The sequence below is a fragment of the Nicotiana sylvestris genome, chromosome 10, assembly GCF_000393655.2.
Source record: "Nicotiana sylvestris chromosome 10, ASM39365v2, whole genome shotgun sequence".
Lineage (NCBI taxonomy): Eukaryota > Viridiplantae > Streptophyta > Magnoliopsida > Solanales > Solanaceae > Nicotiana > Nicotiana sylvestris.
In genome coordinates, this window is record NC_091066.1 from 5,375,522 (window position 1) to 5,391,156 (window position 15,635).

Sequence of the window (15,635 nt, forward strand, 5' to 3'; positions counted from 1 at the left end):
CAAGACAAGAATGATGGAAAATACTATGAGTGTGGAAGATTTGGACACATTCAAGCTGAGTGCCCAGATCTAAAAAAAAAAAATTTCAGAGGCTTTAACAAGAACAAATCTTTTGGAAGTTGGAGCGATGAAGACAGTTCAGAACACGAAAAGATAGCAAATCTTTGCTTCATGACGATTCTGGAAAACGAGATGAACAAATCCTCGGATGTTGCACGGACGAGGACACCTCAAATGACGAATGCAAAGATGACTATGAGAACGGTTTCATGGCACGAGGTGAAACAAGTGAGGTAAGATCTTACAACTGTGAAAGATGCAATGAATTGCATGATATTTTTGATTTAACTTTGAAAGAGTCTCAAAAAATGATGAATGAGCTTAAGAGACTAAATGAAGAAGTTAAAGACTAGAAACTCAAATATGAAGTATGTGAAATTGAAAAAGAAGTACTTCAAGAAGAATTTGAGGAATTGCAAATGCAATTCAATGGCATGCGCAAATCCACCAGTCACAGTTCTGACAGATCAAACCAGGCGAATTACAAGTCAACTGAAAAAGGACCAGCCAGAATAAAGTCCACTAGTACTAATATTAATGAAAGACCTAAAGGTGGGTCAGGAGTTACGTGTCACTACTGTAACAAAAGTGGACATAAATATTCTTTTTGTCACTTTCGTAAAGCAAATATTTTAGGATGGGTTTGGAAACCAAAAAATAATTCTGAATCTAGCAATACTAACCCTCTAGGACCCAAGCAAGCTTGGGTACCTAAAAAAAAAGTAATCATTATGTTTTGCAGGAACACCACAGAATAAGCCGCAAAGGAAAATGGTACTTAGACAGTGCGTGTTCCAGTCACATGACAAGTGATAAAAACCTGTTCAAAGAAGTTACAAAAATTGATGGAGGAAGCGATAAGTTTGGGGACGACTTAAAGAGAAAGATAATTGGTATTGGAACAATTCCCTTCAATAACAACTATGACATTACTGAAGTTTATCTCGTCGATGGACTCAACTACAATATTTTGAGTATACGTCAACTATGCGACTCAGGATATGAGGTAAATTTTAAGAAAACAGGATGTGCTATTGAAGACGAGACATGTAAAACAGTCCTCCCAGGAAAAAGGTATGGAAATGTTTATATCCTTGATGGTTTTGAAAAGATAGATGGTCATATTTGCTTAACATCTATGTCTGATGATCCATGGTTATGGCATAGGAAACTTGGTCATGCAAGCATGCATTTGATAGAAAAATTGTCCAAACATGAGTTAGTTATTGGTCTACCCAAAGTGAATTTTTCTAGAACTCATATCTGTGATGCATGTCAAATAGGTAAGCAAACCAGAAACTCTTTCAAAACTAAAGATATTGTATCTACTTCTAAACCATTGCAATTGCTTCATATGGACTTATTTGGGCCTACTAGAACTGCTAGTATAGGAGGAAAAAGATATGTTTTTGTTATTGTTGATGATTATTCACGTTTCACTTGGGTAATTTTCTTATCTCATAAAGATGAAGCATTAAGAAATTTTGAGATTTTCTGCAAAATGGTTGAAAGAGAAAAAGGGATATCTGATTTCAACAATTCAGAGTGATCATGAAGGAGAATTTGAAAGTAGAGCATTTGAAGACTTTTGTAATGATCAGGGATACACTCATAATTTCTCTGCACCACGATCACCACAGCAAAATGGGGTTGTTGAGAGGAAAAATAGAACCCTTCAAGACATGGCAAGACCCATGTTACTAGATCATTCACTGCAAAATCACTTTTGGGCAGAAAGTGTAAGTACAACATGTCACATTCTCAACCGATGTCTTATAAGGCCCATTCTGAAGAAGACTCCTTATGAACTATGAAAAGGTAAATGTCCTAATATCGTTACTTTTATCCCTTCGGAAGTAAGTGTTTTATTCACAATAACGGTAAGGACAACCTTGGAAAATTCGATCCAAGGAGTGATGAAGGTATTTTTCTGGGCTACTCATTAAATAGTAGATCTTTTAGAGTCTATAATAAACGCACATTATGTGTGGAAGAATCTGTACATGTTATATTCGACAAAAATAACCCCTTGGTCGAGAAAGGAATTACTGCAGATGATGAAGACCAAGCTCAAGAAACTCAGGAGACAAGCAAATCTCAAGAGTCAACTGATAAATCTGCTACGATAGAGTCAGCTAATGAAATCAGCAGCAGTGTACCAGATCATCCGATCAAGTCGAGTATTAATGTAGTGCATCCAAATGAATGGAGAAGCGAACCTGAATATCCTCAAAATTCATCATAGGGGATCCAAATGAAGGAATGAAAACCAGAGGAGCTCTCAAAAATAAAGCAAATTTAGCATTAATCTCTCAAGTTGAACCAAAAAAGATAGAGGAAGCTCTAAAAGATTCAAGTTGGGTACGAGCAATGCAGGAAGAGTTAGATCAGTTTGGTAAAAATCAAGTGTGGAAATTGATACCCAAACCTAAAAATGTTATGTAATTGGAACAAAGTGGGTCTTTAGAAATAAATTGAACGAGGATGGAAAGGTCATAAGGAATAAAGCCAGATTAGCTGCTCAGTTATATTCACAACAGGAAGGAGTCGACTATGATGAAACTTTCGCTCCAATTAGCTCGCTTGGAGTCTATACGAATCCTTCTAGCATATGCGTCGTTTAAGGGATTTAGGTTGTTTCATATGGACGTCAAAAGTGCCTTTTTGAACGGATTTATTAAGGAAGAAGTATACGTGAAACAACCACCTCGGTTTATAGATTCAAAGTTTTCCTATCATGTATATAAGCTAACTAAGGCACTATATGGACTAAAGCAAGCTCCATGTGCATGGTATGATAGACTTAGTTCTTTTCTTATTGATCATGGCTTCACAAGAGGTAAAGTAGACACTATCTTGTTTATTAAAAGATCATTAGAAGGTAATCTCATTATTCAGATTTATGTTGATGATATTATATTTGGTAGTGCTAACCCTCTTATGTGCAAGGAATTTTCAAATCTTATGCAAAGTGAATTCAAAATGAGCATGATGTGAGAGCTAACATTCTTCCTTGGACTTCAAATTCAACAATCTGAAGAAAGAACCTTTATATGTCAGACCAAATACACAAAGGAACTGATTCAAATATTTGGCATGAGCAATGCAAAATCCATTGGCACATCAATGAGTCCTTCAACGAGTCTAGACAAAGATGAACAAGGAATTCCTGTTGATGAAACTAAGTATCGTGGAATGATTGGCTCATTATTGTATTTGACTGCAAGTCGACCAGATATTATGTTCTGCCAGGTTTCAGTCAGCTCTTAGGGAATCTCATCTGACTGCATTAAAGAGAATCATTTGATATCTCATTGGGACTGTCTCTTATAGACTATGGTATCCTCGCTCTAACTCTTTTAAATTAGAAGATTTTTTAGATGCTGACCTTGCAGGTGATAAAGAAGATGGAAAGAGCACAAGTGGTACATGACAATTACTTGGAAAGACATTGATATCCTGGAACAGTAAAAAATAAGCATCAGTTGCATTATCTACCACTGAAGCCGAATACATTGCTATTGGACAATGTTGTGCACACTTACTGTGGATGTCCCATCAACTGGGTGACTATGAACTTTCCTTTAAACCTAAACAAGTCTTTTGTGATAATTCAAGTGCTATTTATCTTTCAAAAAATCCTGTGCATCATTCTAGAGTAAAGCATATAGATATCAAACATCATTTTATTAGAGATCATGTTCTTAAGGGAGACATAGAAATATCTTTTGTTGGAACAACTGATCAGTTAGCCGATATTTTTACTAAGCCATTATTAGAGGATAGATTTTGTGCTTTAAGAAAATTACTTGGTATTACTTGCTTGAATAATAACCTGTAGGACCTATGTATAATACAGTTACTTTTGTAGGTTTAATAATTGTCTTTTACTCTTGCATTAATTACGCCTCCATTTTCCCTCTCTTTTCTTCTTCTTTCACATCAGTTCCGTCGTTCAAAGTTGGAAAGCCAATCATCACGTCTATTCAACTGATGCCTTTTCCTTTTTTGTACTCAACCATCAGAAGGTTCTCTTCTTAAGGCGGAGATCTCTTTTCAATCACTTTCATCCCTATCATCTAGAAAATCCTTCTCCAAAGCTCTGCTCAAACCACTATCGTTCAATGGCCAAACAACCCAAGAACCCATCCGCCTCCACCAGAAAAAGTACCTGCTCCAAAGCAAAACCCTTTTCTATGCCCCAGAACAAGTAGACCTAGGGTGCGACCACTCTAAGGGTTTTGCCTTTTCGCAGGGAGATTTGTTGATCCTTCTCAAATCTTAGAAGAAAAAGCCCTAGAAAACGACCTATGGAAGACCCCCCTACTCCAAAGAAATCCAAGATAGATCTTTCTGTCTCTCTAGAATCTGACCTAAATTTCTCGGATTCTCCAAACATGGATCTCTTCATTTTCTTGAAAGACAAGCCCATTGCTTATGGAAGGGTAGTCGACCTCGATGACATGAAAGAACTAAATTGTAAGGTAAAAATTCTTTTTGTTCATCAAAGGTGGTATAAGTTCTTCTTTATTCCTCCGCCTAAGGTCTATGAACCCCTGGTAAAGATATTTTATGCTAATCTTTGCTCTAGTAAACCTGATAAGTTGGAATCTTTAGTGTTAGGTAAGCACATTGTTCTTGATTGTGCCATGTTTTATTCACCCTTTCAGTATAAATGTTCTGGTTTTCCTATGCTTTTCAAAAATACATGGCCTGATGATTTTAAAATTTCCTTTGATCAAGCTAACGGTGTATTGCTGAGTGTCCCTCTGAATCCCTTCCCAACCAGTTAGGCCCCAGTGATGTTAGTTTCGAAAATTGAGTCCTGGATCACATTGTAGGAACTACTCTGCTTCCCCGCACTAGTTCCTTTTCCACCTTCTCTCAAAGAGACACTTTCTTAGTATACTGCCTTGTGACCAAACTCAAAGTTAAGTTATCCTCCTGGGTCATTAATTTCATGATTGAAAGTGCAGAAGATTCCACCAGTCTACCCTATGGGATGGCCATCACTCACATCCTGGAAGCTCACCAAATTTCTCTGTCCGCTTATCCTTTTATCACTGTTTCAAAATATTACAATTCTAGAGCCTTTGCAAGTATGGGATATGTGAGTGTGAAAGACTCCTGGGTTAAGAAGCACGAAGGTGATGTAAAGCATGCTCCTATAGATCCCAAACCTAAACCATCCGCCTCTCATCCCAGCCTTGGTGATCCTGATCTTGGCGAGAAGCGTCGTACCATTGACATTCAACTCTCTGAAATCAAAAATTTCCTCACAGCCACTCAGTCAACTGTTGGTGACATTCATGCCATTTCCAAAGAAACAAGGTCTGATGTGTCCAAGATAAGAGTTGTCATTCCAGAGTAAGGGAGAATGCTGTCAAGGCTTTTAGGGGAATTCATGACAGGTTGGATGGAATGAGCATCTCGGCCAATGATAGCTTTGAACAACTAAAAGAGGCCATCTGCAACACTCTTACCTATTTTCTGCGTTGTTAATGTGGTTGCTTAAGACAAATTTTTTTTGTTGTGCTGTTAACTCAGCCATTCGACAATTTCTGTTTTTGTTTTGTTTTGGTTGTTTCTTTTGTACTATAACTCTGCTGCATAATGCTATATGTTCTGTTTTAGTTCGTGGGTTGTTATGTTTATTCCCTTTTTGCTGATGCCAAAAAGGGGGAGAAGAGTATATGTATTTGTATACAGGTATAGTTGACTGAAGGGTAAATATACGCTAGCATCGACTGAAGGGTAAATGTCAACTAGCATCCTCTACGGCAGGAGTCGGCCACAACATCTATAACCATGGACTAGTCAACTGCATGAACTGAGAGGGAGTACCATAAACCAGTCAACCGTATACATTGAGGGGGAGTAAAACATAGGGAAGTCAACAATTGTTTATACATATATATTATTTTGTCATTATCTAAAAGGGGGAGATTGTTAGATCTGATTTTAATGATGCAAATAATATATCTGTGCAGGAACTCAAGGAAGCATCCAAGATTGAAAGAATCAAGAGGAAGGAAAGCATCCAAGATTGAAGGAATCAAGAGGAATGAATCAATTAACCATCTGGAGATTCAGAATCAATCAGAGATTGATTTAAATGGAAAAGAAGCAATCGAAAGATCTTGCTAGATAATCAATCAAGTTGCTATTTTCAGGAAGAGCAATAATCAAGGAGTAAAACTCACGTTATCAAAGCTTGTAGAAGGAAAGCTATCAATGAGGAAGAGCAATGGCAAGCTGCTAATTTCGGAAGGACCAACAATCAAGGAGTAAAACTCACTCATCAAGATCTGTAGAAGGAAAGCTATCAATGCCCTCTCATCAAGGAAGAGCAACGGCAAATAACCTTATTCTTGGAAAGAATCAATCTCTTTCCAAGGATCAAATCTCTTGGGTTGTCAAATCTCTTCAGCAAACGGCCTCCTACAAAGTATTTATACACATCCTTAAGGCTTAGACAAACATACTTTGATCGAACCAAACACCCTCTTTTTTTTCTACTGCAAACAAACATTGTAGCTCTCTAGGACCTGTTGTATAACAAGTTAGAGAAGAAAGAGAGAACAACACTGGTGAGGCATTGTATCAAAAAAGACGAGTGAAATAGGAACTGAGCTATCACGTCATTTCCATTGTACTCGAAGAAACACATTCACTAAAGAGAACTCCCTTGCAACCCAAGGGGATTAGACTAGGATTCACATTGAATCTGAACCAGTATAAAAATTTCGGTGTCTTTAATTCCTGCATTTACTTTCAGCATCTTATATTATGTTATTACAACTATCAGTTTATTGCATCTAGTCGATTAATTGGAAAATCAGTCAACTAACAGAGACTATGTTTAAAAGTATACAATTCACCCCCCCTCTTGTACTTTCACAAAGTATCCTGTGTTCACGTGGGGTTCGGAAAAGAATCGTAATCTAAGTGAGTGTGATCTAGACAGCCTACCCTGATACAAATATCACTGGCTCATTCCGCGGCTCGAAGCTATGACCTATAGGTTACACGGAAATAACCTGATCGTTGCTTTATGACTCCCTTCTCTCTAAACAAATTAATAACATCATTAAAAAAAAGGTCCAAACGCTGAATATAACTACTTAATTTTTCGAATGAGATGATTCACAAAATTTGACATAATATCGAAGCAAGTGGAGATTTTGGTTTGAGTCTCATCATTTATTGTCACCAAAAATTTTCACGTATTTGACCAAGAAGTCAATAAAATTTAAAAGTATACTATAATTTCATGCATTTAAGTAGTTTAATTTCCTCATGATTTTACTTGTACATATTCGACATCACCAAACAACTTCCTTTTTGTTTTGTGATTTTCATCATCAAATTTCCAACCAATCTTTTTGGGGCGAATCTAGCCTTAAGCCTATTGGGTTTTCGTCGACTTAATAGCTTTTGCTTAAATTTTGTATTTGTATTAAAAAATTTACGGTGTACTTATTTATTATATATATATATATATAACTCGAAATTGCTATAAGAACCTATAAACTTAAAATCTTGAATTCGTATATGCTTGCTTTTCATACGAATATGATCAATTCAAGCCATGCAATTGCATGAGAAAAGTCTCAAGACAATTCCAATGTTTCCTCTCCAATCAAAGATTAATTCCCTTTGGTGGGGTTAAGGATTTGGATATAAAAGGTAAACTGGATTCTCCTCAATTAATCCAATTATTCCTTTTCTAGAATTTTATATTCTTTCTTCTAGACTTTTAATTATATGTGGTCACATACTACATTTTCATTGTCTTACATCATTGTATACGAATTTACTTTTGATATACGTACGTGTCCATAGTCTATCTGTATTACGAGAAACGTAGAGTATTTGAAGAGTTCAACTTAACTTGATAGTGTATATATATATATTGTCGATGCATATAACTAAAACTTATATTATAGAGTAATTTTTGTACACTTATAGTGTACGATTTTTACACCATCAGGTTAAGATGATCCATAACATTAGATATATTAATTATAGTTGTCCTAATTTGATAATTTAAAAATATAACAAATAACTGGCTAAAATATACAGATAATGCAAAAGCTTCTTAACTCTATCATTTTATCGGTTAATTTATTGGAAACAACCTCTCACCTGCATAAGATAAGGGTAAGGTCTGCGTACACAGAGGCGAAAGTACAAGTCGCAATACGGGTTCGGGTGAAACTAGCAGTTTTTGCTTAAACAGTGTATTTGATATATAGAATTCATTAAATATATATGTACAAATATTAAATTTAAACTCAGTCACTAACACTTAAAATCGTCATTTTAAAATCCAGAACTCATAAGGTTGAAATCTCAGCTCCGTCTCTGTACGTACACATTATATTTTTTAGACCCTACTTGTGAGAATATGATGAGTATGTTAATTCTATATTATATGTAGTCAAGCTCTCTATATAAACCCTTATGACCCTCTTATATATCTCCCAAGCGCACACTTAGATATATTCCCATATATATTATTATTCTCCTTTCTTCTACAAACTTTTTATATTTTAATATCTCCACAAATATTAAGAAGAAGATCATGTCTGGTGTTTGGGTATTCAAGAATGGAGTACTCAGACTCGTAGAAAATCCAGGAGATCATTTCCAAGGTTCTAGGAAAGTGTTGGTTCATGTTCCTACAAATGAAGTTATTACATCCTATGCAATTCTTGAAACTAAACTATATAATCTTGGTTGGGAAAGGTACTATGATGATCCAGAATTACTTCAATACCATAAGAGATCTACAACTCATCTTATTTCTCTCCCAAAAGATTTCAACAAATTTAAAACCATGCATATGTATGATATTGTTGTCAAGAATCGCAATGAGTTTGAAGTTAGAGACATGTGATAAGAAAGACAAAAATCACAAGGTTTATGTTTTGATAACTAATTCTTAATTAATTCTAGGTGTGATTAGTCTTTTTGAAATGTTGTATTTTTGTTTTGGTTGGTTTTCAGAGTGTTGTAACTAGTTTTTGGTATGGAGTTTTGTTTAATTTCATGGTTTGTATGTTAGAATTGTTCTAGATTTAGGTTACTATCTGATGTTTCTGCTTTGATTTTACTATTATCTCGTTGTTGTTACTGCCTCCTTTCCTTCTTGCCTTCTTTATTGTTGTATTTCTTTTTCTATATTGCTATGAGTATGCTTGCCTGAGCTGAGAGTCTATCGAAAATAGTCTCTCTGCCCGTACAATGTAGGAGTAAAGTCTGCTTTAGTCGTACTATTATTTTGTCGTTGTTACTGTCTCCTTTCCTTCTTGCCTTCTTTATTGCTGTATTTCTTTTTCTATATTGCTATGAGTATGCTTGCCTGAGCCGAGAGTCAATCAAAAATAGTCTCTTTGTCTTTACAATGTAGGAGTAAGGTCTGCGTATATGCTACCCTCTTCAAACTCCACTTGTAGGAATACACTGAATATGTTATTGCTGTATTGTTGTTGGTACTTATGTTAGAAACTGTTGTACCTGCAAAAAGAAATATTTGAAAGCCAATGTAGTGCGTATATATTTAGATCGAGATCCCAATACGAATATCGGACGCCTGATAGGAGAAGAGAAAATAGGGTAAGGGAGTTTGATGTTGATGGCTTCCCATGCATTTAATGTACCATATTCCATTTTTGGAAAGTATAGTCCTCGGTTTTTATTCATGAATATATCTTTTCTTATAACCAAACAATGTTTCTATGCCTTTGAACTTTCGTATAAATCCAAATACATTCACATAAATCAGGAATTCTAATTACTAGCCAGAGTGAAATGAAGAATTATTATTGGAACCCATTAACCTAAAAAGGTGATTAGAGGTGCTTATCATATCTATAATCAAATACCAATTGTTTAGGAGTAGATTCTTATTTCACTAAAGCAAATCAGGGTATCTCCTCTACAACTACAACCCAGTAAAATTCTACAGGTGCGGAGTCTGGAGAGGGTAGTGTGTACGCGAACCTTACCCTTACCTCGATGGATCGGAATAGAGAGGCTGTTTTCGATAGATTCTCAGCTCAAGAAAACGAAAAAGAGGAAAAGAGATAATATATGAGTATTATCGACAGTAACCATAGAAATAATAACAGCATCATAAGAACTAGAAAATAGATGCAACACAATAACAATAACCAGTAAAGAAGGTCCGATGCTATGAAAAATGGAATAATAACAATCGTATCTCCTCTACGAGACCATTTAATCCCTTTTATTTTTCTCATATATATGCAAATCAAGAAGTTTACCTTTTGTACACTAACAAAGTAATTAAAAAAAATACAACCGTTAAACATGTTATTTCAAGATAACTATTGATATATGTTCATAATATATGAGATTAATAACCTGAAAAATTATAAGGGATTTAATCAGTGGCTGATGTAGCTTATTAGCGGAGTACTCTTAATGGAAACCAATATTTACTTATTTAAACACTAGAATATACTCCATATGTGAACAACTACTAAACTTTTAACAAATAATATATTTTGTACTCAAAATTTCATAAGTTCAATAAGTTTAGTGCGAAGAATTAACTTTAACGGCCGAATCCATCGAGTTTAAATTTTAAATCCATAATAAATATTTATACTAAGTGCGTACAAAAATAACTATTAAACAAGTTGAAGTCTACTATATAAATCCTTTTAATTTGTTGATTTTCGATCGAATTTAGTATATATGTATCAGGCATATTTAACCGTTCCGGCATCGATCCAATTTAGTATGTTAGATCCAATCTCATCATTACTTTTAATTAGGGGTGTACAAAGAAAAGAAAAATGATAAATTGCACCAAACCGATGATTCGAGTCAAACCAGAAAAAAAAATTTGATTGTGGTTTGGTTTGATTTGGTTTTAACTAAAAAAAAATCACACCGAAACCAAACCAACCCGATAGTACATTTCTAGAATTTTAAAAATATTTTATACATATAAATATATATATTTATTATAATGTAATTTATAAATATTTCTTAACTTTCTTACAGTTTCATCTTTTAACGTATTACTTCAAGAATATATAAATTTTATAGCCCATAAATGTAGTAGCTAAAACAAAATTCAAATCAATATTAATGCTGACAAAAGAAATTCAATTCAACACTAGGAATGATGATAGTATTGAATATCTATTTTTTAGTTTTACACTGGTCTATAATAAAAATGCTTAACTTATTTTATCATTTTCTTTAGTACTTAGTTATGTAATTAATAGTATTTATTGGCTATACTTATTTTAGCATGACCTATATAGTGTTTTTAGATTATGCAAACTTTCATTATGGCTTGTTAATTAACAATATATTGCTTTATGCAATTTTACTATCTTTGTTATTGAATATTTTAGAATAATGCTATGACTTATCTCATATTATTGTATTATTTTCTTGGAAAATACATTATATAGACATTGTATCTTACTAGGACTAAAAAAGTATTTGGAGTACAAGTTACATATTTTGTGCTATGAAGACTTTACCGGAAAAAAATTCAAAAAAAAATCGAGAATGAAAAACCCGACTTTGTTGGTTTGGTTTATCTATACTATATTAAAAACACGAAGCCCCTTAGCGAAATATCGTTTGCCTTTTTTACCCTTTAAAAAAGTTTTTACACTAGACAAAATAGTCATTTTAACTATTTTCCTAATATTTATGAATAATCATTTAATTATTTGCCAAATATTTAGGACTTCGAAATCAATTATATTTTATATACAAAAATCTTCCTTATTTAAATTATGCGTAATATAACATATATGAAAAGGATAAATAATAACAATCTAAAAAGAAAAGGAAGAGTAATATATGTCTTCGAAGAATCAGTCAAAATCAAATAATTGTACTGCTATCCTCCTTTCTTTTTCTCTAAATTAATACTGTTTACAACTAAGTTTTTATCACAATTATAAAGAATAATATTATAAACCTAATAATTTGTAGGAACGATACTGTTGTATTGCATAGAAATATTTGCACTTTGAAATCAAATAAAATTTCAAAATTATTTAATATTTTCTTATTTGAACTATGTTAGAAGTTCTAATATTATTAAAATTCTAAAATCAATTAGAATTTGAACTTATGTAGATATGTTTCTTGTTTGAACTACGTACAAAAAATCATAATGCATGTTACTTTTTCTAATATTTGTATCTTAATTTTTTTTTATTAAATACAACTTTATCTATCTAAATTTTTGTATCTTAATAATTTTCCTAATATTTAGGTATTAATTACAACACTAAAGAAGTTGTGGCTCCTATTTTCTCTCTCTCTCTCTCTCTCAAACGTTGCATCTTACATGCTTGTGTTATTTTCTAGACAAATATCTAAAATTTTAATAAATTATCTGTAATTAATATTTTATCTAACATAGAACGAATTTTTGAATGATATAAAATAGTCGTCTATTTAATTTGAAATATTTTTTTGTCAATGCTTTCTTTAGAAAAAGTACTTTCCGAGAGTAGTAGTTTGTATTTGACCAATAAATTTAAAATATAATTTTACCAATATTAGATCAGAAATTTGTGCTTGGCCGATTTCTAATTAAATTTTCAGCTTCTGTTACTACCCAAAAAATTGTAGATTTCCCTCAAAAGTTTATCCAAATACCTTAACTCTCTAAAATAAGAATTTTAGGAAGGATTTGAAAACTAATTTAATCAACGAAACTATTATCAGTTAGGAATTCTTATTTGAATACTTAGTATGAAAGATTTTAAATAAATTTTTACCTATAAAGTCTTTATTTGAATAGGTAGAATGCCTATTTTGAAGTCAATTAAAATTTTATTTAAAAGATCCAAAAGTAAAATGTCAAATATTATTTTACTATTATTTTAAAATAAAACTTTTTGTGGATAAACTATAATTTCAATTGAATATTTAAACCTTAGGATAAAATAATATTAAGAAAGAATCAAGAAAAGATATTTATTTACTTTAATGTTGAGAATGAATAATTAAGTCGGGATAAACTAATATTAATAATTTGAAACCAAGGATATTTATTTCCTTTAATGTTGAGAATAAATAATTAAGTCTTTGAAAAACTAACAACGAAAAATTACACATTTGATCGCACGACTAAAATATTTACGGTCGCTAGCCAATATGCATATACTATATTATATATTTTTCAGCTATTTTCCTGGGTGGATGACTATTTAAGTTAATCTCAAACAATTAGCAAATGAATTCAATTCAATTCTTTTACAAATTCATCATATGATTAAACTTACTTTTAAGTCAGCAAAACTCTTACAATACATAAATTTAGTTCTATTAGAAAGCATTGCGGTGAAAGAAATAAGAAAATAAAGTAAAATGGATTATATTATAATATTATGGGTCAAATTAGTACAAATACAAATTTGAAGCAATAAAGATGAAATAGTAGAGTACAAAATATTTTTAAATGAATTGTCATTAATTATAAAAAATTTTCTTTTTGCATTCAGTCCAACAAATAATGACTCTGCATATATTTATATTAAGTTATTTGTTATATATTATTAATTAAATATTACTCATTTTTAGAGTTTTCATTGTTCTATAGCTATTTATTCTAGGAACTATGGCCAACCTCCTCATTCGCAAATCTCTAAAAGACCGCAAGATTCGATTTTTCAATTAGCATTGTTTGTCAATGTTACGATCCAATTTAGGATCATGACCGGCGCTTAGGAGCAAGTGCCCTCAAGTAAGCCTCATCGGTATTTACAGAAAATCGGACAGAGTTTCCCCTATTTTAGGACTATCCAAAAGTTTTCCTGTCTCATAAACAAATAACAACCAACCAATATTCACCTAAATCAGTCACAACCCTCGTCAACTAACCAAAAATGAGTTTTCACCAAAATTACAAAACTTATTAACATAATAATACTAATCCCGTTTCAAAAATATGAAAAACAAATGCAATATCCAATATAACGAATGAATAACCATAACACTAATAAAAATGACTATGGAGCGACTCTAAGAATTCAAAACCAAAGACGATGACAAATAAATAGACTCTTCGCCCATGCGAACAAGTGTGGGGCTCACCAGGAACTATTAACTTGTATACTCCAATTAACGAAATCCTCAATCGCGTCAACTGCTGTCTCTGTAAAAAAAATAGCGGGGAATGAGTCGCTAGCTCAGTGAGTGATAACACTTAACCACAACCGTTTTTTTTCATGGGACAAGTCAGAAAACATGATCGTACAATAATTAAAAATATCATGAAATAAATGCCTTTTTTCAGAATCGGTAACAACAATCAATCTTGTCTGTTTTCATGTAAGCAGGAATCAATTAACAATTCAGTAATAAACTCGGTAAATATTGTCATATCCAATATTTTTGGGAAGGTTCCAAGAAAAGATCATGTAATCTGTATCTCTGTGTGGACCCCTTCATAATAAGAGTCAAATACAATTGTAGGTCCCTACTCGAGGGAAAACTGTTACTGTATGCTAGTTCTACTTTCCCACTAGCGAGGGCTATAACTTTAATCGGTAATCTGTGAATACGAGGTGCACCAGGTCTAACGAGCCCGCCGTTAGCTACGGGATCCTTCAAAGTTTCCTCCCATTTATACTCTTTCTTGTAAACAGTAAATACCCGTACAAAGGTATTTTTAAAATAATAAAGGGCATATCATTTCTTATCAAATCTTGTTATTTTATTTTGGTAACAGTAATCATGTCTCAAGTAACAGTAAAACATGTCTAGTAATAGTGAGAATAATTCAAATAATCGTAACATCTCAAGTAATGGTAAAACATATCTAGTAACGGTGAAAACATTTAGATTAATCGGTAAACATCTCAAGTAAACTGTTCGGTATCATATCAAGTAAAGGACTTGTCCGACATGCAATTTCAAAGCATCGGCAATACATTTATTTTCAAAATCATATATAAACCATGCAGGTTATGAAAACACAAATTGCGGTAAGATTACTACTCACAGTACTTGTGTCGAAATACCAAATTCGTCACCTCGAGCGATCTGTACGACTTTTCTTCAATCAATCTATAATCACGTCAACATTGAACTCGTGTTAATTTCCTTGTTTAGGCTAATTCTTAGTTAATTTAGAATACCCAACCTTTAAGGTTTCATATTTGACTTTTAATTCGCTGAATCATATTTACCCATGCTATGAGTAATTTAAATTAGTCCAAAATCTTCTTTTAAAAAAAGAAGAAGGCATTTATGTAGTTTAGTTCCATGTACTATTCAATTTCTTTACTCATGTGTATAAGTTAAAACTTAAATAGTATATTGTCTATAATATCTTTTTTTTTTGTTTGATACTTAAATTTTCAATACACGATAGAATCCCATGAACATATAAATCGGGATTTAAAGAAATCCTAGGAACTGAAGAAGAATCAAAGAAAGGGAAAATTGACCTTTTTATGTAGGAATCAATAATGAAGCTTGATAATCTTTCTTCCTTCTTCCTTCTTGAAATTTACTGATAAAAGCTTCTCTTTTCCCTTAAAGCATTGTTGCCTAGT

At 32.7% G+C, this 15,635-nt stretch overlaps 1 protein-coding gene across 1 annotated transcript; it reads left to right on the forward strand.

The window, feature by feature from the left end:
- The first annotated feature begins 8,563 nt into the window (after positions 1-8,563).
- On the forward strand, positions 8,564-9,198 carry LOC104229635 (flowering-promoting factor 1-like protein 3). Its single transcript, XM_009782301.2, has one exon. The coding sequence runs from the start codon at positions 8,648-8,650 to the stop codon at positions 8,960-8,962; it is 315 nt and encodes a 104-aa protein (XP_009780603.1). The 5' UTR covers positions 8,564-8,647; the 3' UTR covers positions 8,963-9,198.
- Positions 9,199-15,635: the final 6,437 nt, after the last annotated feature.